General features: G+C 61.4%; 3 protein-coding genes across 9 annotated transcripts in view; 2 read left to right on the top strand and 1 right to left on the bottom strand.

Annotated features, from left to right (window-relative positions):
• Positions 1 to 573, top strand: part of MYO18A (myosin XVIIIA) — a 37,128-nt gene extending 36,555 nt beyond the window's left edge. For all 6 annotated transcript variants that reach the window (XM_064677447.1, XM_064677445.1, XM_064677446.1 and 3 more), the window contains one exon: positions 450 to 573. The gene's annotated coding sequence lies outside the window, so the exon portion shown is untranslated. The remainder of the gene's footprint in view (positions 1 to 449) is intronic.
• A 932-nt stretch (positions 574 to 1,505) lies between these two features.
• PIPOX (pipecolic acid and sarcosine oxidase) lies at positions 1,506 to 4,670 on the bottom strand. Its single transcript, XM_064677528.1, has 8 exons — positions 4,467 to 4,670; positions 4,003 to 4,151; positions 3,376 to 3,577; positions 3,070 to 3,252; positions 2,855 to 3,007; positions 2,628 to 2,786; positions 2,403 to 2,478; positions 1,506 to 2,318 (listed from the first exon to the last, which is right to left on the bottom strand). Exons 1-8 carry the CDS (start codon positions 4,590 to 4,592, stop codon positions 2,188 to 2,190), a joined length of 1,179 nt encoding a protein of 392 aa, XP_064533598.1. The 5' UTR covers positions 4,593 to 4,670; the 3' UTR covers positions 1,506 to 2,187.
• A 3,231-nt stretch (positions 4,671 to 7,901) lies between these two features.
• On the top strand, positions 7,902 to 22,973 carry SEZ6 (seizure related 6 homolog). Of its 2 annotated transcripts, none has more exons than XM_064677474.1 (17): positions 7,902 to 8,299; positions 15,794 to 16,363; positions 16,436 to 16,569; positions 17,477 to 17,669; positions 17,992 to 18,177; positions 18,252 to 18,420; positions 18,809 to 18,975; positions 19,058 to 19,252; positions 19,617 to 19,755; positions 19,839 to 20,035; positions 20,113 to 20,307; positions 20,385 to 20,576; positions 20,656 to 20,853; positions 20,955 to 20,993; positions 21,095 to 21,215; positions 21,300 to 21,402; positions 22,059 to 22,973. In XM_064677474.1, exons 1-17 carry the CDS (start codon positions 8,236 to 8,238, stop codon positions 22,086 to 22,088), a joined length of 2,892 nt encoding a protein of 963 aa, XP_064533544.1. In that variant the 5' UTR covers positions 7,902 to 8,235; the 3' UTR covers positions 22,089 to 22,973. The 2 variants fall into 2 exon arrangements, with proteins under 2 accessions (XP_064533544.1, XP_064533542.1); XM_064677472.1 differs by having other exon boundaries at positions 22,043 to 22,973.
• The last annotated feature ends 42 nt before the right edge of the window (positions 22,974 to 23,015 follow it).

Genomic DNA, 23,015 nt, shown 5'->3' with positions numbered 1-23,015 from the left:
CATTGGGCTGCCTTTCCCAGGGCTAGGGATTGCATCATGGGGGCAAAGGGGAGAAACACCCCAAGCACCCAGCCCTGGGCTCAGGTACAACCAGGTTCCTCAGGCAGGGGTGTCCATGAGTGCTGGTGTCGGCATCCAGGGCCCCCCTTTTCCTGAGCGTGGAGTTCTGGGTGCCCATGGGAGTGGCAGCCCCTGGGCAGGCTCAGCTCAGCCCCACCTCAGAGCAGGGGCTCAGCTCAGCACAGCGAGGAGCTGGTTGCAGTGGAGCATGCCACAAATATCTCGGAAATAATAAAAAAGGAGGCAATCAGGGCTCCATCCAGCTGGCTGCCAGTGTGCTGGCTCACCACAGCTCCTGCTGCAGCCAGAGGGGAGCTGTGCTCAGTGGCCGAGCCATGCTGAGCCATGGAGCCCCCCGGGACACTCACTAACCCTGCTCTCTCCCACAGCCCCACGAGCTCCCGGCACACCTTCACCTATGACAGATGGGACGAGGAGCAGGACGCCGGGGACAGCACACGCCGCTCCTCCCGCAGCTCCCCCAGTGCCAGCGAGGCGGAGAGCAGGGCTGCTGAGACCCCTGCCTAGCCCCCCATCACCACTTCCCACCGCCCCAGGAACACTCAGCTCCACGGGGCCACCCCGGGCAGCCGGTATTTCTTCTGTGCGGGGTGGGGGGGACACACTCAGCCGTCCCCCGGCCATGGGGGGAGCAGCCCGGCCGGCTCGCTGGCTGCACCCCCCACCTTCCCACCTCCTGTCTGTCCTTGGCGGTGGAGTCGGCTGCTCCGGCACCCTGGATTCATTCCTCAGTGCCTGCTGGCTCTTTATTTTATAACTTAAACTCCCCCCCTCTTGCACCCCTTTTAGTTGAGCCAAAGACGTCTCTCGCTGGCCGGGCCCTGGGGAGCAGCCGCCTGGCAGCTGGGAAGGGGACGTGGGGACAGGGTCCCAGGTGTCCACCTGGGTTTTCAACAGCTCCCCATTCCCCCACTCCTGCCTGGCTGTTTTGCACTAGCCCAGCTGTGCATCCCACCACACCCCCTTTACTTTCAGTATGAAAATAAATGTCATTTCTGGCTGGTGACACCGGCTGCTGCCTGCTCCATGTGCCAGGGGGGTCTCCCCATTTTGCAGGGGTGTTTGCATGGTGGCAAGGTCTGGTGGAATGGATCCAGCCTTGGGAAGGATGCGGGGCTGTTTGGAAGGGCCAAGCCTGGCCCCTTCCCTGAGTCTGCTGCACCCACGGGTGCTGGGGAGGGTAGGGGGGGGACAGCCCTTGTGGGTGCCAGCACTGAATCATTTATCAATCTTCATAAATATGCAGATGAGCAGCGGGACAGAGCCGCTGCCTGCCGGCGTTAATTATTTAACGCGGAGGAGATGATGATGATGTGCATTGCTGGCTGCCTGCACGGCTTGGCCCTGGCACCTGCTGGCCTGTGCCATGTGCTGTCCCCTGCACCCGGCCCCAGGGACCCTCTGAGACACCCCCACTCCTGGGACCTTGGCAAACCAGGTTATTTGATCCCTTTTCCCAGCATCTCTTGGTAAAACATGGGCCAAGCTCAGCGCTCGCTGCCATAAAGCCACGCTGCGCTAATGCGCTTTCATTAAGTGGGAGCGATCTAATGATAATAAAATGGCACATTTAACATTAAAACATTTAACTTGACTCCTAAGCGAGTGTGTCTCTCTGCGCTGCTCCAGCTCCATCTTCATGGGCTGACAAAGCTTCTTAATTTGTTCCCAGGGAGCGGGTGCTTGGTGGAGACAGCTTGGCACTGCATGGCATGGGGGATGCTGGGATGCAGGGAGACAGGGATGCTGGGATGTGGGGAGGCAGGGTATAGGGATGCAGGGCTGCTGGGATGCAGGTAGCAGGGATGCAGGGGCATGGGGATACCCAGGTTCTGGAATGTGGAGGTGCAGTGGTGCTGGGATGCACAGGTGGAGGGCTGCTGGCATGGATTGATGCCAGGATGCTGGGTGATGTGATGGTGGAATATAGGGATGTGGGGATGGAGGACAGCTAGAGTTGGAGAAGTGTAGCATGTTGGGACACCAGGGTGCAAGGAGATGGAGACGGGTATTGATGCAGGCCTACTGAGGTATAAGGTCACTGGAATGCAGGGACACAGCTGCAGTCTGGTGCAATGCCATGGGGGCACATCTGGAGCCCCACATCTACAGCACAGACTGGAGCACATCATGGAAGCGGGTGATGGCGAAGGGGGCCATGTTGTGGGATGGCTCCTCGCCCAGGCTCAGCTCACACAGCAACTTCCCCACCACTGGTGCCAGCTTGAACCCATGACCTGTGGGAAGGAGAGGGAAGGTGGGAGACATAGCCACCCTCACCTCTGGGATGCTGGGCTGGGGGGGTGGGTGCCCTCGCCTACCTGAGAAGCCAGCACCAATGATGATGTTGCTGAACTTGGGGTGTCGGTCCAGGATGAAGTCTTTATCTGGAGTGTTCTGGGGGAGCCATGGTGTGAGGGTGAGGGGCCAAGGGTCCAATCCTGGACCCAAGGTGTGGGGGGCGAAGGGATGGCAAGGTCCACCTTGGGATGGGAGTGGGCTCAGGACCCCACAGGCTTGGATCCATGCCCTAGGAGGGGTCTCACCGTGTAGAGGCAGGTCTCCATCACAGCTGGCTGGGTCTCCAGCCCGGGCAGATAGCTGCTGATGAAGCTGCTCAGGAGGCTGATGTCAGGGCGGTCAGCACCCGAGGGGGCCTGATCCCGCTTCTCAGGGTCAATGGGGCTGCCATGGTGGTGGCACAGCTGGGGGACAACTGGTCAGGGTGGACTGGTTAAGGGATCCCCCCCAACCACTACTGTGACCCGCTCACCTTGACCATCCCTGGGTACTCGAGGGCGGGCAGCCCGTAGATGCCATGGGGGGCTTGGCTCAGCCCCACGGTCAGGAAGCAGGGACTGACACTGCCCGTGTTGGTGCTCTTAGGCTCCTTCTCCCTCCAGTAGCACACGTCAATGCGCAGGGGCTGCAGTCACTGCATTAGCTCTGGCTGTGTCTGTGCCACCCCACCCTGCCACCGGCCCTTACCTGCAGCGGCAGGCGGAGACCTAGGGGTTCCACAAGGGGACCTGTCCAGGCTCCGGCCGTGATGATGAGCCGGGGGGCTTGGTACACCCCACCCGTGGTGGTGACAGTGACCGTGGCCCCAGGTTCAATGCGCAGCACCTTCTCCCCATCCCGCACGGTGCCCCCGCGTCGGCGAAAGACCTCCTGAATGGGAACAGTAACAGGAGGTGGCTGCAGGGATGGAGCCAAGGGACCCCCAGCCCAGCCCAGCTCAGCCCAGCCCATCCTGTCCCACATATCCCAGCCCATCCCTTTGGCAGCACTCACCTGCACTGCCCTCAGTGCCCGGTCAGCGAAGAGCACCCCGCCGGTGCTGTCCAACACGGCCACCTGGCCAGCCTGGAGCCGGCAGCCAGGGAAGTGCCGGGCCAGCGCCGTGGGGTCAAGGACTTGACTGTCACCCAGGCTGCGCCGACAGGCCTCCAGTTCCTCGTTTCCCGCCGGCCCCAGCACCACCAGTCCCGTCTGCCTGCACCCCACCAGTCAAGTCAGCTCCCACTACTCCCCCTTCCTGTGCAGACCCCCTGCTTGCTTTGTCCCTGGAGGAAACTGAGGCACGATGGCACCAGAGATGCTTGGGACATGCTGGGGCACCCCATGGTGGGAAGCTGGGAGATACGGGCTGGGTGCATGGGGTGACGCGTGAGGAGGGTCTGGGTGCCGGCATCGTGCTTCCCCCCTCAAATACAGCAAGTGCCATCAGTCCTGACCCCGGCACCGGAGGATCATTTGGAAGCTCATTTCCTTAATGACATTATCTTTATGGAGCCCCATAAATTACCCAGAGCCGGCAGCTGCCTGCCAGGACGGCCACATGCCACCCAGTGGCCACAGACCCCAGTCCAGCAGGGAGGGGATGGTGCCCAGTGGGGGCTGCGTCCCCGTCCCTGTCACCTGTAGAGGCGGACGCCGACCTCAGCCTCCAGCTGCTGCCAGAGGCGGAAGCTGTCGGGCATCATGCAGGAGTAGTACTCCTCGGGGTAGACGCTGCGGATGATGCGGCTCTGCCCGTGCGAGCTGCCCCTCGAGTGGGGCAGGATGAACTGTGGGGGATAGGAGACATGGGAGTGACCACAGACACCACCCCACCCCCAACCCCACCATCCCCACGTGCACTGGTGCTGTGCTACGGTGGGAACCTGGGGACACAGACTGTCCTGTCATCCACGGCACCAGGAAACAGCAGGAGATGGGGGTCTTGGCAGTGGGGACATGGGGGTCCTGGCACTGGGGGCTGTGGTGCCTCCAGCAGCTCCACTCTGTGCCGTGGCAGAGGGCAGCCAGAGGGCAGCCAGGTCTGCAGGCAGCCGCCCTAGCCTGTGGGGACTGGGGATGTGGCAGAATGGGGTCACCTGTACCTGCTCCAGCAGCAGAGTGTCCCTGTGTCGCTGGGCCAGGTGGTAGGCAGTGAAAGAGCCCTGGATGCCAGCCCCGATGACGATGGCATCGTAGGTGGCCTTCTGGGGCTGGCCTGGGGCAGCCATGTCTGTCCTCGTCCCTGTTCCTGTTCCTGTCCCCTCCAGCAGCCGGGAGTTGATCCAAGGGGAGGAATGGGGCAGAGTCCAGCCAAGCCGAGCGGGTGGAGCCATGGCAACCCTCCAGCCCTATGGGATCACAGGGCCCAAATCCCTCCCATCCCTTGGGGCTGGCCAGGCAGAAGCATTCCCATTCCCCCACCAACACCAGCATCTGGTCCCACCACTGCAGGGAGATCATCTGATCAGAGCAAGTGGGTGAGATAAATGTGATAGAAAATTCCTTCTAATAAATCCCCCTTTCCCTCTCCACTGGTCACTGCTGGCTCTGGCTGCAGTGGGATGTGGGCCTTGGTAACGCTCCCGTTTGAGTGCCAATGGGAAACCCCCCACTTGATTCCAGACAAACAGATTTTTTTTCCCCCCAGCACAATTTATTACAGCCATAAACCATTTTGTTGCCATCTTTTGTTGTTTTGTTTTGTTTTTTAACAGGAGATAGGGGTGATTTAGGGCTCACCAGAGCTGCTGGGAAGTGGCACAGAGCCCCGTGTCCCACTGGCAGTGGTGGATTTTGCAAGTCTGCAAAATTTTAGGGTGTGATTTGGGATTTGGGGACATTCAGTGATGCCTCAGGGTGGGGGATAACGCAGGCAAGGGCTGCCAGCTTTGTCCGCTGCTGACACTGCCCCGTGCTGCCTGACAGCTAATTAGGGGAATTAATTTACTCTGGCTTCTGTGGTGTAAAAGGCATTATTTACTGGTTAATCGTCGTTATTACAAAACGTTAAATATCATTATTTATTTTGCCACTCGCCTCTGGTGATGAATGAAGATTTGGAAAGTGCTGGAGGCCCCCACCAGGTTATGGGGACACCCAGGCATCATGCAAAGGCGGAACTGGCAGCTCACAGAGATGGGGAGGTGAGAGGAGGAGGATGGGGAGCCCGGGCAAGGGTTGGGGTCCCCCCCAGGCCCCTCATCTGCCCTGTTGCCTACAACCACTGCTGCAGTGAGCGTGTCCCAGTCTCAGCACCACCACAATGCCCAGGGCTCTGCATCGCGCAGGGCGCTGTTAAATCAGCACATCCTCGCTCGCCTTTGATGTTACAAATAATTCACCAATTTCCCAAGGTTTCAGCTCACTTTATTCGCTTTGAATAGCCCCTCTACCTGCTCTTGCTTTTTTGCTGGAAAGATGAGGAATAATTAATTATCCGTGAAACGTTAAATGGTAAAAATGAACTCCTCTCCCGTTAGTGGTGTGTTAACAGAATGGATGGAAAAGCCTTGCTCATGATGCTACAGAGCTGGGAAGACCATGGATGTGGTGCTGACGACCATCCCCATCGCTCTGTGGGACCCCTCAAGCCATTGCTTTCATTCCATGGGTGACCCAACCAGGGCTGATCCCAGGCATCAGGGAAATCTGTGCCCCCAGACCCCAAAAAACAGCTGCATGACCTCATCTTGCCTGAATTTTTGTGGTGTCCCCCCAGCCCTGTGCCAGGGCCTCCATCTTCCCTGCCATGTCCTCTTCACCTGTGTTTATATTAACTGGAAGCAATGCTCGTGGCAGCAAGAAATCCATTTCCCTAAGCAGCTGGTGTAGGTCAGGAGAGCTCAATAAAAATGAAATATTCCCTGTGTGGGCTGGGTGGATGGATGGGAAAACTCGAGACTGGCAATGGCATGAGGAGGGGGAGATGGGGGTTTGGGGAACTGCCACAGGCTGCAGGAGCCACCTGATCCACATGGAGATGGGGAACTGTGGAATGAGGAACTTTGGCAAAGGTCAGAATGTGGCATGATAGGTGCTGGACTCTACACCCACTGAACCCATTGCACCTGGTGTATCCTGGAATGGCAGCTGAAGCTTCTCAAAGTCCCATCATCCAGCTGTGCTGGCCTTATACTCTATCAAGCACAAATCAGCACTTAAAAAAGAATTAGGGAGCGATATCATTCCCCAAGGAGCTGAGGGAACTATGGCATGCTTCCTACCCAGCCACAACATGCTGGCTCCAGGCACGTTTGCCCCCATTTTCAGCCCCATTTTTCTCCCCAGTCCTCGCCATTCCTGATGCTTTGATGTCACCTGCAAAGAATTGTTTGTTTTTTGTCAAAACCAACAGCCTCTGAAGGAAGCCCCTCATTAGCAGTCCAGGTACATGCCTGGGGAAGCATCGGGTGGATTAAAATTATTTGAATATCATAATATTAGAAACTTCAATTTGGCCTCAAAATGCTCATCTTCCGAGCCCTACCAGGGCTTTGCTGCATTAAACATTAATGGAGCTACCGGCAGATCAAAGTTTTGGGTTTAGAGCTGGAAGTGCTTTGTGGGAGAGCCAGCAGCACCCCTGGGATGAGAAGGATCCTGGCATCACTGCCAGTTCTGTTCCCACTGCAGCTGTGGGGCTGGCGGCACACAGCCCGTGCCATGGGCCTGGCCCCTGCCCTTTCCTCCCCATGCCAATCTGTGTGGCACGTGGTTTGCCGTTCTCCGTGACAGGAATGATGTGTGTCAGCAAAGCAGGACCTGGGATTAAAAATAAACCCACACCGGCGCTGGCTGCGTGGGCCGTGTGTGCGGCGGGGCTGGGCAGGCTGCGGGGGATCCAGCGAGGCGAAGCCATCTGGGCTTTTGCAGGGATGGGGAGGGGGGTTATTAAACAAAGAGCTGGTTTTTCATATTTTTAACACCCGCAAGAGCCATCCATCAGCCAGCGTGGAGCCGCTTGGTGCCGGTGCCAATGCCATCTGCCCATCGCAGGGCTGGCTGTCCCCCGGGTCCTCGAGGCAGGGGGCTGGGGAGGGGGTGTTGCACCCCCCCATAAGGAAAAGGGTTCCCCCTCTGTGCCGTGGGGGCTGCCCCGCATCCAGGTGTCTCTGCTTGGGGGGAATGATGAGCCCAGCCCAAATTTGGGCTATTTAGGGATGGGGAAGAGCAGCTGAGGGGGGTTGTGATGGGCGTCCTGGAGGGTGTAGCATGGCGGGGAGGCAGGATATGATGAGGTGGACACCGAGGACCATTCCCACAGCCCTCCGTGGCTCCCAGCCCGGGATTCGGGGCGGGGGGGAGTAGGAGGTCCCCCTCCCCCATCCTTCATCTTCCAGCATTTTGAGGCGCCGCACTCGGAGAGTTACGGCGTGGGGGTGGGGTGGCAGGGAGGAGCACCCCCCCCCCCAGCCTGCGGGATTGGAGGGCGCCGCGCTCGGAGAGTTACGGCGGCGGGGGGAGGTGGAGAGCCCCCCCCCCCCCCGCTCCCTGCCTTGTCCCTGAGATTGGCGAGCGCCTCACTTGGAACATTACAGCCGCCCCCCCGCCCTGTCCCCGGGATTGGCGAGCGCCGCTCTCGGAGCGTTACGGCGGGGGGGGCAGAGGGAGAGGCGGGAAGAGCCCCCCCCCCCAACCTCCATCGGCGAGATTGGTGTGCGCCGCGCTCGGATAACTACGGCGGGGCGGCGGGGGGGGTGAGGGAGAGGCGGGGAGAGCCCCCCCCTCCATCGGCGGGATTGGCGTGCGCCGCGCTCGGAGCATTACGGCCGCCCCGCCGTCCCCGGTATCGGCGGGCGCCGCTCAGGGCGCCGCCGCCGCCGCCGCGCCCGCAGCGGAGCTGTCCGCGGTGCTGACCGACCGCCGCCGGCCATGGGCCCGCCGCCCGCCCTGCTCCTGCCGCTCCTCGCCGCGCTGCTCCGCGCCCCGGCACACGGTAAGCGCCGGCCGACACCCCCACCCGCCCCGGTCGCCCCCCGCCATACACACCGACCACCTCCCCGGTACCGATGGCTTCAATCCACCTCGGTCGCCGCCAAACTTTGCCAACTCGTGCTCGCCCCCGGTGCGGCGGGGGCGCTCCGCGAGCCCCCCCCACCGTGAACCGAGAATCTCATCCCCCCCCCACCCCCGCCCCCATTCCCGTTATCCGCCCCATCACCTGCACCGGGGACGCGCAGAGCGGTTTGCAGCCGGGCTGGTGCAACGCCGCCCCCGGTATTACCGGCGATGGGGAGGGCACCGCGGCACCGGGGGCTTGGCAGGCACGGCAGCGCCCGGCGGGACCCGTGCCCGCGGTCAACGAGCCCTTCGAGCCGCCCTTCGTCTGTCTGCGCCGTGATCCGGTCCCTCCGTGCAGTCCCCATGCTGGGCACCGGGGCATTTGGCTCTTCCCCCCTTCCTCTGTTGGGGTGACACCTCCGTCTCCGGGAGGGGCGTGGGGAACGTGGGGATGGCTGGTGTTGGTCCTTCCCAAGGAGAGCAGCCAACACCCAGCTCGGCTCCCTGGCTCTGCCACCCATGGGGCACTGGCAGCCTCGATGCCTCATGACTCCACTGCCCCAAAAATAGGATTGGGGACCCTCTGAGTCTTGGGGAGACTTGTCAGGGATTGGGGTGCCCTGGACCACTGTGGCCATGCACAGGGCGATGGGCGGGTCATGGTCCAGCCCCGCTGGCCCCGGTGGGATGCGGGATGCTGGATGCAGGATGCGGGCACCGGCTGCAGGCAGCAGCCGTGCGGGGAGTTACATAAACTCCCCATCTGGCAGCGGAGCCCAGCCGGGGAAGGGCGCCGTGGCCCTGCGCCCGCTGCTATTCCCAGCTCGCTCTGCCGCCTGGGACTGCTGCCACAGCCTTCTTCCTTGTGAGAGGGGGTGAATGCGGGCAGCAAGTGAGGCAATGCCACAGCACCCCCATCTCCTGCCCTGCCAGAGGGGTGGTGAGCCTGGAGGGGGTCTGTGTCACTGGCTCTGTTCTGGGGGGAGAGCCCTGGGCAGGGCAGGTTTCCCCCAAGGCAGATAGATTAGTGCTTACTGTGTCAGTTTAATGATTTCTAATGAGCAATTACCTCTAGTCAGTCCCCTAATTTCTGAATATCAATAAAGTTAATTAAACTCTGCATGTGCATTTCCCGGTGTCTTAGAAGTAGGGATACCCTGGGAGGTGCTTAGGTTTTCCTAGGGCTGGGACCCATGGAGTCCTGTCCACACTGTGCCCCCTGTCACGTAGTAGGAGCTGCCTGTGGGCCCCAGCTCCCTGTCCCTCATCAGGCAGGGCTTCCACAGAGCACCCCAATTTCCATGCAGCACCACCATTCTCAGTGTTACTGTGGCCTTGGCTTGGCATTGATGGGCTGGTGTGTGATGGGGATGAGCCATGGGTCTGGAGGACACGGGCACGGGGGATCTTGGACCCCTCAGTCAGGCTGGGGGCTTGGTGATGCCCTCTGAGTGATGGCAATGCAGGGTCTGATCCTGCATCTCTCCTCCCCCAGCCATGGGGCAGCACCAGCCCCTGGTGCCCACAGGGATTTTCCCCAGCAGAGAGTGGGTTCTGGACCCCGCAGTACTGTTGCAGCTGGGTGGTATGGTGCCAGGCAAGTCTCCATTCACCCTGCCCCACTGCAGCCCCTCTCCTCAACTCTCCAAAGCCATGGCAGACCGGACATTTTTTGAGGGGGTCATCTTAGCCACACTGAAGGGAGCTCCTTGTAATTTGGGGTCCTGGCAGCTTGGGGGTAATGAGAAGCAGTGCGGGTTGTGGGAGGGGGCAAGCCCTGGCTGTGCCCCCTTGAGGTGTGCTACAGCATCCAACATCAGCCAGATGCACTGTGGGGAAGATGTATTATGGGGACATGGTGTCTCTGGGGATGTGGGTGCAGGCTGGGGTCTCGGTGTGAGGAAGGGGCTGGGGTAGGAGGCAGGCGTCTGCTACAGTAATTAACGGCGTGTGTGCCCGTGCCCTGCATGCCTCGGAGGAGTTCGTCACCGCCACGCTGCCGTGCCGCCAGGCCAGGATTATCTGGATAATGCTCTTAAGCCAGAGAGCGGGAGGGCAGGGCTGTCCCGCGGGGATGTGGGGCGCAGGCTGAGCCAACCACCCCCACCATCCCCCGGGAGCCTGATTGCCGCAGGGATCGTCTGTGGGTTTGCGGTGGTGGGAACGAATTCAGCACAGAGTGCTGTGCCAGGCAGGGCTGCCAGGCAGAGCCAGGGCAGGAGGAATGTGGGGGAAAATGGGGCGCAAAGAAGCCTGGGCAAGGACGTGACAAGGGCACCCCCAGGCCTGGTGCAGAGCAGTGGGGAGATGCCCCCCCTGTGCTGCCAGTGGGACCCCCAGGCTGGCATGGGGCTCTCTAGGGCTGTTTTCCCATATGGAGCCCCATGCCAGGGTGGGGGCTGGGGCTGACCCTGACTGCGGGGTCCCCCAGGAGCACCAACAGCCCCTGGGGGAAGCAGATGAAGTTGTGTCTCCAGTGGCTCTGACGGGAGAGGATAATTTCGCTTCCAATCAATTCTTTAAATGCGCACAATTGAAAGATTGCCTCTGAAAGCTGCCTATAACCAGGGAGGTAATGGATTCCCTCCAGTCGCAGGCAGGGAGCTCAGAACAGCAGCATCCCTTCCTCCTGCTTCCAGGGAGATGGGGTGAGCTGGAGGACCAGCACTGCTCCCACCACAACCATCCTTGGGTGGGTGAAGAGGCTGCCTGGACCTGCCAGAGGCAGCTGGGGATGCCTCTATCTGCCTGGCTTACTGCCAGCCTGCCCTGTGCTGAGACCTGGCACTGCTCATTACATCTTCCAAGGTGCCAGGGGGGTCCCACTGGCCAAGGCTGAGGATGCACTCAATCCCCAGCCCGCAGGAGAAGCATCAGGAGCCAGTCCGCACGCTCGCTGTGCCAGTAGGAATTATTACATATATAATTTAAATGCAGTAACGAGCTGTGCTGAAGGGATCAAATATTAATCAGCTGCAAGAACGCTGCTCTGACCCTGTGAAAATGGAGAGAGGTGCTTGAAATGCCAGATCAGCCAATGCTGGGTGATGCGTGGGGCGATGCTCAGGCAGGGTGGGCTCTGGTGGTCCCCAGCTGCCCTGGGAGATGGCAGCAAGGGGGAATGTGGCCATGGCATCAGCCCCTGGTGGCTTCTAGAAATGGATGGTTCATCCTATAGGAAGAGCAGTGATGGGGCAGAGTGTGGGGTTGGCTGGAAGGGAGCCGGTGCTGGAGGCAGCTGGGATGCTGGTTCCGGTGGGAGCGGGCGGCGATGGGAGGGAATGGTGTCTGCGAGAAGGATGACATGGCTGAGCAGTCCAACGCAGAGCCCGACAAGCAGCTCTCGCTCGCCTCCCGCAACCGACTTCAATTACTGTCGCTGGCAGCGGGCAGGGAAGGGGAGATGGGAGCTGGGAGGGCAGCGTGGCTCTGCTCTCCCTGTCTGATTCCCACCCACCCTGGGCAGGCACCTCCAGGACCCAGGAGTGCTCCGAGAGCTGGGTGCTCCTCTGTCACGCAGCAGGGTGAGCTGTGATGGATGCTGGGGGGGTCCAGAGCTTACACTGAGCCCCATGGGGGACTGCTGTCCACACCGTGGGCACTACGGGGTGGCATAGCAGTGAGGTCTCTGTCACAGGGGATCCTGATGCAGAGCTGGAGGGGCTGATCAGCACAGAGAGGGGGGATGTGGCACCACACAGTGCTTGGGTCTGAAATAGCAGCAGACATACAATTTATCCCCGCTGCCGCCGTGCAGGGAAATTGCTGTACAAACCCATTAGCTCCACAGGGAGAGCGGGGAACTGGGATTACATGGGCCGTGGGTGACGGGGAGGGGATGAGGGCACCACTGGCATCCGCCGGATGGGGAGGGAGAAAAGCCCCAGGGATGGGCACCCTGGTGCTCGCTGTGCTCTGCCCTCGTGCCCACCCGGTGTCGGTGACGCTCGGGGTGTTCGGTGTGTCAGCCGGCGCTCGGCCGCCGCGATGCTCCAGGGAACCGGTTGCGGTGACGTGACATGTGTCAGCGGGTAAATGACTGTTCAATTCAAGGAGAATCGCAAAACATACAAGGTCAAATGCTTCCCCACCAGCGCTGCCATGAATATTAAAGCAGAGCTCCTCTGGTAGCTGCCAGGGCTGGCGGCCATACTCGCTGGCAGTGTCCCCGGCCACCGGGACACCCCTTGGGTTGCCTCCCCAGCTGCTCTAACAGTCTAAGCTTGGCCATGGGCATCTGGGGTCACTGGCCGTGCCAGGATGGAGGTGGTCACGGGGTGGCAGGACATGGATGCCAGCATAGGTGCCAAAGGCATTCCCAGCTCACCAAGCTGGGTGCCAGTGGTTCGGCTGCATGGCAGTGGTGTCAGCTGGATGTCAGGGGAGCTGGCTGCATAGCCCTGCCTGTGCCCACACACCCCTGCCTGCATCCTTACACTGCCTGCCCATGCCTGCCTGCATCCCGACACTGCCTGTATTCCCATGCTGCCTACACCTGCCCAGCCACCACCTGCACCCACCTGTATTCCCTGCCTGCTCCTGCCCACATTGCCCTTCCCGCTGAAAGCAAGCCTTGCTCCCTGCTAGGGGTCTGCAGAGACACCAGGATGGGACAGATGGGGATCTGGCATCAACAGTGCACGTTCCATCTCCTGCGCCTGCTTTGGGATCTGGGAGCAGTTCAGGGGGCTGGGGGCTGTGGGTGACAGAGTGTGGAGGCTGTGGGTGGGGGAGCATGGCATTGGCTGCCTGACAGCTCATTAATCACGGCTGCCGGCCCTGGCCATGGGGGTAAAGCCAGATTGGATTTTAAATTGGAAAATAAACCTGGAATCCTGTGAGTCCCTCCCCACTGCGCCCAAGATGCCTCCTGCCTGCCCACTCCTACAGAAGGGGAAACTGAGGCAAGGAATACTACCATGCCATGGCACTGTGATGTTCCTGGAGCCACCAAGGGCCCTGTCCTGTCCCCTCCCCAAGCTGGGCACTCTGTTATTGCTTTCTTGGCGGGCAGCATCGATCGGTGCTCCCCAGGCGGCCTCGTGCTGCCTTATTTATTTATTTGTGACAGCAGGCAGCATCGATTCCCGTTGGGGGGGCAGCCGCCCGCCACAGCCGGATTAGTCTCTGGCATCTCCCGGCTGCCGTTAATAAACTCCCGCCCAGCAAAGCCAATGTGAGGGATTAGGACCCCGTCCTGGCTGCAGCCATGGGCACGTGGCAGCTGTGCCCAGGGACACCGGCAGGCACATGGCCAGCGGGGACCTGACAACCCCTTTGCAAGGGTCTGTGCCCACTCTGAGCTCTGGAGGGTCCCTGTGGGTGCCAGGGGCCAGAGGGGTGGCTGATGGATAGCTAGTCCCATGTCAGAGGTCCCTGGTCACCTTGGGGGCGTGGGAGGGACATAGTTGTGGCACTGGAGATAAGCTGCTTAGAGACATCTGTGGAGGTGGAGGCTCTAATCCTGTGGTGTTCACGGGGCATGAGTGGCAGCAGCTGGGCATCCGGTGCCTTCCACAGTGGGCTGAGCATCCTGCATCCCTTGAGGGTCAAGACAATCCTGGGTCCTGAGCATCCCCTGGTGCCAGGACCATCTCATGGTACCCAGATCAATCCACGAAGCCCAGGGCAGTGTCTGGTGCCTACACGCTCCCCAGGTCAGGATGCACAGTATCCAGATGGGACCTGCTTTAGGATCCTTGCTGTGGGGTCTGGCCTCACCCAGTAGCCTCAATGGGGACCACTGTGCCTCCCAGCACTCCGGGCAGGTGAGTTGCCCATGGGCAGGGGTGTTCAGGAAGGTGAGATGGGCATCTCTACCCCAGCCTTCACTGTGTGGGGCAGCCGTGGCAGCACAGGGCTCAGCCCTGAGCACTAATCTGCTATTAAAGCCTAGCGGAGATTTTGGCGCCCTTCAGCATAAACTCATTAACTTTTATGTTCAAATAAATGGATCCTATTAAAATATAATTCTGGCCTTGCTGGGGGGCAAGTGAACCTTTCAGAACCAGTGTGGGCAGGTGTTCACTTCCCTGCTGTGCCCAGGGCATTATCACCATCCCAGGGCGATGGCAGTGGGGGAGTGGGGACACAGGGTGGGTGGCAGGGGGGTGTGAGGATGCCTCCCAGCATCCAGCGTCTCCCCACCACGCTGCACACCCAAGATAATGTCTCTTAATAGTCCCTTAAAAGCAGCAGTAGCAGAGTAATTAATCTTCACGGGGCCCTGCCCTGCTAGGGATCGGGATAATTACCCGGTAATTGGCAGTATCGTGTCATCAGTGCCTGTGCACAGCAGCGAGATGTGCCCACGCGCTGCTGTGGCCTCGTGCCCCGCACCAGGCCTCAGAGGGATGCTGGGTGCCACCGTGGCATCCCCCCTGCTGCAGCACAGAGGGGCTGGGGAGCCGCACCTGGCGGGAGAGGGGACAGTGCTGTGCCAGATCCAGGAGCGGGAGATGCTGGGTGACTCATTAGGACTGATGAAATTCCCTTTTAATTTTTGGTCTGAAGGCTGTAAGCGGCTGGGCTGGGCACGCTGCGGGTTTGCTCAGGGACTAATGCTCGGGAAGGGACATGGGGCTGTGGTGGGGGGATCCCTGTGGCTGTGGGTGAGAGGTGGGGAGTGTAAGTGGAGGTGGTCCCCTGCAGATTGACGTTACTCAGAGACAGCATGGCTGGAGAGGAGTTCTCACAGACTCATTGCACTGGTGGCCAGGAGCAGGGTCCCAGGCTCCAGTGACATTCCTGGTGCAGCTGGTCATGGCAGTCATGTTAATCACCTGGTGCCTGCACCACAAGGATGTGGGGTCCTGGGGGGGCCTTGGCACAGCATGGCCACCTCTGTGTAGAAGGACAATCTGTGACTAGGAACGCCAACCCCAGGGCTGTCCCCAGAAGAGCTGGCTCATGGCAGGGGTGGGGACCCCTTCACATGATACAAGCTGCAGCTGTGCATTAATTAGCCAGGGCTTAATTGCCAGGACTGCCCCAGTGAAGGGTATGCTGGGAGAAGGTTGGTGGGGTCCCACTGCATGTGCTTGATGTACTTGCTTGCCATCCTGATTTTGAAGGAATATTGGTGTGCAGGAAAGCATTAAACCTCAGAGAGGCACTGGCCTGTGGTCAAAGACTAGTTCATGGGGAAATGTTGATCCCTGGTGCAGCATCAGTTCCCAGTGCAGCACAGGTCTGTGATACTGCCCCAGCATCATTCCCCAGTGAGGTACCAGTCCCCAGAGCTGCATCCATACCTGACACAGCATCAGTCCATGGCCAAGGGTTGGTCCCAGGTGTCACATCGAGCACACTGTTGGTCCATGCTGAAGCATCAGTCCCTAGTTCATCACCAGTTCCCCATTCCCTGTCAGTCCCCCGTACAGCTTCAGTCCACCTGTTCCCAGCATCCCATGTTCTTTCTTCCCTCCAGGCTTCAACGGGCTGGAGAGGAAGACCGGGGAGAGCGCTGAAGTTGAGCCGACGGCGCTGCCCACCCCGGCGGAGCGGGAGACAGAGGCTCACTTTGTGAGCACGGCACCCACGCTGAAGATCCTCAACCACCACCCGCTGCTGGAGGACCTGCTGCATGAAGCCTTCCTGAAGAAGGACTACCTGGCCCAGGCACCATTCCTGCCCGCTGGTGCTGGCCCCCTCCTCCCCTCCGGTGCCCTCCAGCCGGCCCCTGGCCCCCCAGCCCCCAAGCCCTCACCTCACACCCCTGCCCTGCCTCGGCCTGCCTTCCCCACTGACCCACTGACCACACCAGCAGGGCGCTCCGGGCCATGGGGGGAGGCATGGGGGGCTGTGCCAGATGCTGATCCTTCGTGGTCCCCCCCTGGGGTGTCAGAGTCAGGCACTGCATCCCCCAGCCAGGCACCCACCACTGCTGGCACATCCCCGGCACCCCGCACTGGGGCTGCTGTGGTGCCTGGGGATGAGGAGGGAACCACAACCACCTCCACCATCACCACCACCACCGTCACCACACTGCAGGGGCCAGGTGAGTACTGGGGAGGAAGTTGGGGGGAACTGGGGTGAAGTGCGACTGAGCCGGGATCTTGTCTGTCATCAGCTCCCTGTAACCGGACGCTGGCGGGTCCTGAGGGTTGGTTGGTGTCCCCGGAGCCAGCTGGTGTCCCCTATGATGGCAGCCTGGACTGCACCTACACCATCTCTGTTTACCCTGGCTATGGTGTGGAGCTCAAGGTGAGCTGAGGGCTGCGGGTGGGACAGGTGCCAAGTGCCTGCAGACAAGTGTGGGATGTCCCCTGCTCCCTGCCATGGCTGTGTGGCTGTGCAGGGTGCAGCAAGCACATGGTCTTGTCCATGTCCTTGTTCCCATTCCTGTGTCCCTAAGCCAGCAGAGTGGCTCAGGGCATTGCCCATCCTCAGGCTCCAGCGCAGAAATGTGGGTGCATGAGTTGATGGGATGTCCCAGGATGCTCCGTGCCCACCAGCTGCCGTGGCTGGCACCCATCACAAAGAAGTGCTGTGAGATTTAATTAACGAAGCCCTGATGGAGAAGGTGTAAGCAATGCCGGCAGGTGCCGTGCTGTGGTGCAGAGCCAGGAACGCCCAGAGCCCATCTGCCAGGAGCAGAGGCTGACAGCAAATCCTGCTGTGCTGAGTGCACATGCTGCTGCTGTCAGCGGCACGTGGCCATGTGTCCCTGTCTCTGCTGGACCCGCTGCTGAAGGTGCCGCGGGGCAGTGCCGTGGCTTGCTGAAAGCTGGTGGTGAGCCAAAGGCAGCATCTCCACCATCAGCCTCACTCCAGCCCACACTCACCAGTGCTGCTGCTCCTCACCATGCAGCACAGCTTAATTAAGATCATTAATAGCAAATTGCTCCAAGGGGCTGGAACACACACCTGGCTGTGGACGAGGCTGTCGGCGTGGGTCTGGCTGTGTCATGGTGCTCCAGCAGGGCTGCTGGCTGGTCCCAGCCTCTCTTGGCATGGAGGATGATTTATGGTGCTGCTAACCATGTTTGAAAGGTGCTGCCCTGTGCAGACAAGCTCCAGTGCACTATCGACCATGGAGAAGCCACTCAAGGACCAGCTCCGAGCTGGATGTGGGGTGATGCTGTGGTGGTGACACTTGTGTCCCCTGCAGGTGGAGAACATCAGCCTGGCAGAGGGGGAGACGCTGACAGTGGAGAGTGCAGGGGGCCTGGAGCCCATCCTCCTGGCCAATGAGTCCTTCCTGCTGCGGGGCCAGGTCATCCGCAGCCCAGCCAACCTCCTCACCCTCCGCTTCCAGAGTCCCCGGCCCCCCAGCCCTGGATCCTACCACTTTCACTACCAAGGTATAGGAACAGAGACTCCCCTGTACCTCCTGGGGGCCTTCCCTACTGACATGGCACTAACTTGGAGTGTGGTCATGCACCACGAGTTTATCTGTGCCGCTGGCAGGTTTAAGGGGGCACTGACCGGGTGAAGAATGCTCACGGAGAGCTAATTGGTGTGAGCAATTACAGGCTCATTTGGCATAATTCCTGGCAGCCATAGCACCATGTCACCCAGTCCTGCAGCACCCAGGCATTTTGTGGGGGGCTGGGGAGGTGGGTGCTGGGATCTGGAGGGGTATGTTGCCCCCCTGCCCTTGGTAACATCAGCACCTGCCCCCAGCCTACCTGCTGAGCTGCCCCTTCCCCGCACGGCCGGCTTTCGGGGAGGTCTCCGTCAGCAGCCTGCACCCCGGTGGGGACGCCCGCTTCCGCTGCACCACGGGGTACCAGCTGCAGGGTGCCCGCCGGCTGCTCTGCCGCAACGCCACCCGCCCCTTCTGGAGCGCCCGTGAGCCCCTCTGCCTTGGTAAGCACCGGCACTGTGGGGACACGGCACAGCTGGCACGGCACAGTTGGCCACTGATGGTCCCTCTCCCGCAGCCGCGTGCGGCGGGGTAGTCCGGAATGCCACAGTGGGACGCATAGTCTCGCCCGGCTTCCCTGGGAACTACAGCAACAACCTGACATGCCACTGGCTACTGGAGGCGCCCGATGGCCACCGCCTGCACCTCCACTTTGAGAAGGTGTCACTGGCAGAGGACGATGACAGGTTTGGCCCTGAGGCTGGGGGGCTTGAGGGGTGGGGACACTCTGGGGCAGCCCTGCACAGGGCTGTGTTCAAGGATGAGTGTTGTTGGCCATATTCAAGGATGGGGGATGCTGGTCATGCATGTGGATGGGTATCACTGACCATATCCCAGGATGGAATCCATCAGCCATGACCAGGGGTGGGTACCATTGGTCATATTCAAAATGGCTGTAGTTGGTCAGGTGCGGCCACTGTTGGCCATTGGCCACAGTCAAGGACGGGTGCTGTTGGCCACGTTCAAGGAAGATACCACTAGCCATACCCAAGGGTGGGTGCTATTCACCATGCCCAAGCATGGTGCTGTTGGCCATGGCCACCACAGCACCCTGCCCCTGTCATGCCTTGGCAGGCTCATCATCCGCAATGGCAACAACGTGGAGGCACCACCAGTGTACGACTCCTACGAGGTGGAGTACCTGCCCATCGAGGGGCTGCTCAGCACTGGGCGCCACTTCTTCGTGGAGCTCACCACCGACAGCAGCGGGGCTGCTGCGGGCATGGCACTGCGCTATGAGGGTATGGGGCCGGGGCGTAGGGGGGCACCCAAACATCCCTGTGCCTGCCTGGCCCCTGCAGACCTTTACTCCTGTGCCCACAGCCTTCGAGCAGGGGCATTGCTATGAGCCCTTCGTCAAGTATGGGAACTTCACGGCCAGTGACCCCCGGTACCCTGTGGGCACCACAGTGGAGTTCAGCTGTGACCCTGGCTACACACTGGAGCAGGGCTCCACCATCATCGAGTGTGTTGACCCCAGTGACCCCCAGTGGAACGAGACAGAACCAGCTTGCCGTGGTGGGTGCCAGGACTGGGGGGCCAGGGGGGCTGAAACTGGAGGTTTGATGGGTGTCGGGGCTGGAGGGTGCCACGGGGGCTGGGGGTTGCTGTGGACGCTGGAGCTGAGGATGGGACATGAGAGATGCTGGAGCCACCGTGCTGTTGCTGGAGCTGAGGGACATGGTGGGAGCTGGAGACAATGGGAATGGTGGGTGCTGGAGACAGGGATGAGCTACAATGGGTGCTGGAACTGCCATATCATGGTGCGTGCTTGAGCTGGAGCCAGTGGGGATGGTAAGTGCTGGACTAGGTCCTGGGCGCTGGGTGGAGGGTGCTGTGGTGGGTGCCCTGTGGCGGTGCCGAGCCCGGTGTCTGCCCACAGCGGTGTGCAGCGGGGAGCTGACAGACACAGCTGGTGTGGTGCTGTCACCCAACTGGCCAGAGGCGTATGGCAAGGGCCAGGACTGCATCTGGGGGCTGCACGTGGAGGAGGACAAGCGCATCATGCTGGATGTCCGCGTGTGAGTGTGGGGATGGCCCGGGATGGGGATGGTGGGATGGGGGGGTCCATGCACCTCCCGCCCTCATGGCCCCAATGCCCCAGGCTGCGGCTTGGCTCGGGGGACATGCTGACCTTCTACGACGGGGATGACCTGACGGCACGAATCCTGGGTCAGTACACGGGTGCCCGCGGACGCTTCAAGCTTTACGCCTCCACCGCTGACGTCACCGTCCAGTTCCAGTCTGACCCCGGTGCCGGCCCCTTCGCCTATCGACAGGGCTTTGTCATCCACTTTTCTGGTGAGCCCCACTGGCAGGACAGTGTCACGAGTGTCCCTGCTGTCCCCAGTGCCCTGTTCACCTCTCCATCCCCACAGAGGTCCCCCGCAACGACACCTGCCCCGAGCTGCCAGAAATTGCCAATGGCTGGAAGACGTCCTCACAGCCGGAGCTTCTCCATGGCACTGTGGTCACCTTCCATTGCTACCCTGGCTTCCAGCTGACCGGCACTGACCTCCTGATGTGCCACTGGGACCTGACGTGGAGCGGTGACCTGCCCTCCTGCGAGCGGGGTGAGTGGCCCGCCAGTGTCCCCCTGCCCTGCGGTGTGTCCCCGGCCACCGTCACCATTGGTCAATCCCTCCTGCAGTGACAACCTGCCGGGACCCCGGGGATGCCGAGCACAGCCGCAGGGTGGTCTCCAACCCTAAATTCCCTGTGGGAGCCACCGTGCAGTACGTCTGTGACAAAGGCTATGTCCTGGCGGGTGCTGGGACTCTCACCTGCCACGACCGTGCTGCAGGGGGGCCCAAGTGGAGCGACCGTCTCCCCAAGTGCATCCGTGAGTTGGGTACCCCCTCCCTGGGCATGTCACCCAAGCTGATGGCAAGCGCTGATGCCACCATACCACTGCCCTGCAGCAGAGACATACGAGCCCTGCCACAACCCCGGTGTGCCGGCGGGCGGGAGGCAGAACCCGGAGCGGCGTCTGTACCCGGCAGGAGCCACCTTACACTTCTCCTGCACCGCTGGCCGGGCGCTGCTGGGCGAGGGCAGCCTGCGCTGCCTGCCTGGGCACCCCTCGCGCTGGAGCGGCCCCCCTCCCATCTGCAAGGCGGGTGAGAGGACCCCCACACACCCCCCAGCACCCCGCTGGCATTGCTTGGCATCCCACTTCTCACTCCACCCTTTCTTTCTTTCTTTCTTTCACCCTCTGCAGCCTCTTACGATGAGTTTTACAGCAACCGCAACCTGGACGGTAAGGGCAAGGGGGTGTTGGGGTGCTGGGGTGCAGAGGGGCACCTGGGGTGCGGCCATTGTGGGGTGTCCCCTCAGTGAGCCCCCAACTTTCCCACACAGCTGTAGCCAAGGCCGTGCCCTCGGGGACGGCACTGGAGGGCACCAACGTTGCCATCGCTGTCTTCCTGCCCGTGCTGGTGGTGGCCCTGCTCATCGGGGGCATTTATCTCTACTTCTCCAAGTGAGTGGCCCACTGGCCCCTGTCGCCCCGTGGGGTACTCATGGCCCCCCTGCTGCCTGCCCCAGCTGCCCTCTCTCCCCACAGGCTCCAGGGGAAGCCGGCCCTGCAGCTGCCCCTTGCTGGCTCCCACCCCTACGACCATATCACCGTGGAGTCAGCTTTCGACAATCCCACCTATGAGACAGGAGTAAGTACTGGCCCCCACACCCCTTGACTGGGGCTGGGCACCCCAGAGACCCTACATCTCACAGGCACCTGGGTCAGGGGCTGTGCATGGGGTGGGGCAGGTGTGGGATGGGGTCTTGTGTTCCAGGGACAGTGCATTAGATAGGACATCCATCCAGGGACCACACATGGGATGGGACAACCATCCCAGGACCATTCACAGGATGGACATCAATCTAGGAACCACACATGGGGTGGGACACGCATCCAGAGACCACACATCAGCTGGGATGTCCATCCAGGGACCATGCACAGGGACAACATGTGGGATGGAATGCCTATCCAGGGGCTGTTCATAGGATGGGACGTCCATCTAGGCACCACACATCAGTCTGGGATACCCAGCTGGGATATCCATCAAGGGACCATGTACAGCACATCAGCTGGAACATTCATCCCAGGGACTATGCATTAGATTGGACATCCATCCAGGAACTACACACGGGATTGAGTATCTGTCCAGGGACCACACATGGGATGGTACCTGCATCCCCAGGGCCATCTGTGGTCTGGGATGTGCCCCCAGGTCCCTATGGGGTGGGAGATGCCCTGTCCCCGCCCAAGGCACCCCGTCACGCTGCCGAGTGTCCAACCCCTTGCAGTCTGTTTTCTTTGCAGGACACGAGGGAGTATGAGGTGTCCATCTAGGCGTGGGCAGTGTGGAGCTGGGCACCGCAGCCACCCCTCCCGGGCCTCCCCGTGCCCACCGGCCCCCGGCACGGGCCGGGAACACCTCTCCCAAGGAGACTCAAGCCGAGCACTTGGCGGGACCCACCTGGGCACCGGCCACCCCCCTGCCACCTCCAGCCCACCCAGACCCCTGTGGGGTCTGTCCGAGCCCCACTGTCACCCAGCCCCCCACACCGGGCTCATGGGGGGCTGAGCCAGTGGGGGTCCCTGGACCCCATCCTACCCCCCTCACCCCCTGAGCCAGTGAGAGTCCCCGCCTCCCATTCTGCCCCCTCGGACTCCACCCTTCCCCCAGACCCCCCCCGCAGGGGCACAGCAGCCCCCCCAGCCCCCGCGATGGAGGAGGGACCCAGGCAGGGGGAGCAGCGCTGTGGGGACCTCCAGGTAAGGACAGGGCTCCCCGGGGCTGCAGCGGGGAGGGGATAAAGCCCCGGGGGGTGGGCCAGAGGCTTGATTGGCCATGTGGGTACCATGTGGGTGCCCCCCTCCCTTCGCCCCCCCTCGCCGCCCCCAGCAAAGGGCTGGTCCCCCCGCACCCTCGTGTCTCCCACCGCCGCCACGCAGGGACGTGTCCCCCCCGTGCCCCCCAGCATGCTGCGTGTGCTCCCGGCCCCCCGCTTGCTTCGCCCTCCCGGGGGGTCCCCTCCGCCACCGGCGCGTCCTCCCCCGCGCGTCCCGGGGGTGACGGGGTGGGCAGGGGCACCGGGCATGGCTATGCCCCCCCACCCCACCGCCGCGTCCCGCCCGGGCTGGTGACCCCGGCCCCCTGTCTGGAGGGGACACCGCCCCCCTCCCCATCTTTTGGTTGTTTCATTAATAAAAAGAACTGGTGTTTTAGAAGAAGCGATGGGCGTCTTCTTCAGCGGGGCCGGGCAGCCCCCATTG

This window comes from Pseudopipra pipra, chromosome 21 (genome assembly GCF_036250125.1).
Source record: "Pseudopipra pipra isolate bDixPip1 chromosome 21, bDixPip1.hap1, whole genome shotgun sequence".
Lineage (NCBI taxonomy): Eukaryota > Metazoa > Chordata > Aves > Passeriformes > Pipridae > Pseudopipra > Pseudopipra pipra.
Note: the sequence above shows the minus strand (reverse complement) of the source record. Positions and strands in the feature narration are given on the sequence as shown.

Coding starts and splice junctions, on each gene's coding strand:
- SEZ6 (XM_064677472.1), top strand. CDS start 8,236: ATGGGCCCGCCGCCCGCCCTGCTCCTGCCGCTCCTCGCCGCGCTGCTC. Junction 18,976..19,057: donor CATGGCACTGCGCTATGAGG/GTATGGGGCCGG, acceptor CTGTGCCCACAG/CCTTCGAGCAGGGGCATTGC. Junction 20,854..20,954: donor CCCTCCCATCTGCAAGGCGG/GTGAGAGGACCC, acceptor CACCCTCTGCAG/CCTCTTACGATGAGTTTTAC.
- PIPOX (XM_064677528.1), bottom strand. CDS start 4,592: ATGGCTGCCCCAGGCCAGCCCCAGAAGGCCACCTACGATGCCATCGTC. Junction 3,253..3,375: donor GGGCACTGAGGGCAGTGCAG/GTGAGTGCTGCC, acceptor GTTCCCATTCAG/GAGGTCTTTCGCCGACGCGG. Junction 3,008..3,069: donor GTCTCCGCCTGCCGCTGCAG/GTAAGGGCCGGT, acceptor CAGTGACTGCAG/CCCCTGCGCATTGACGTGTG.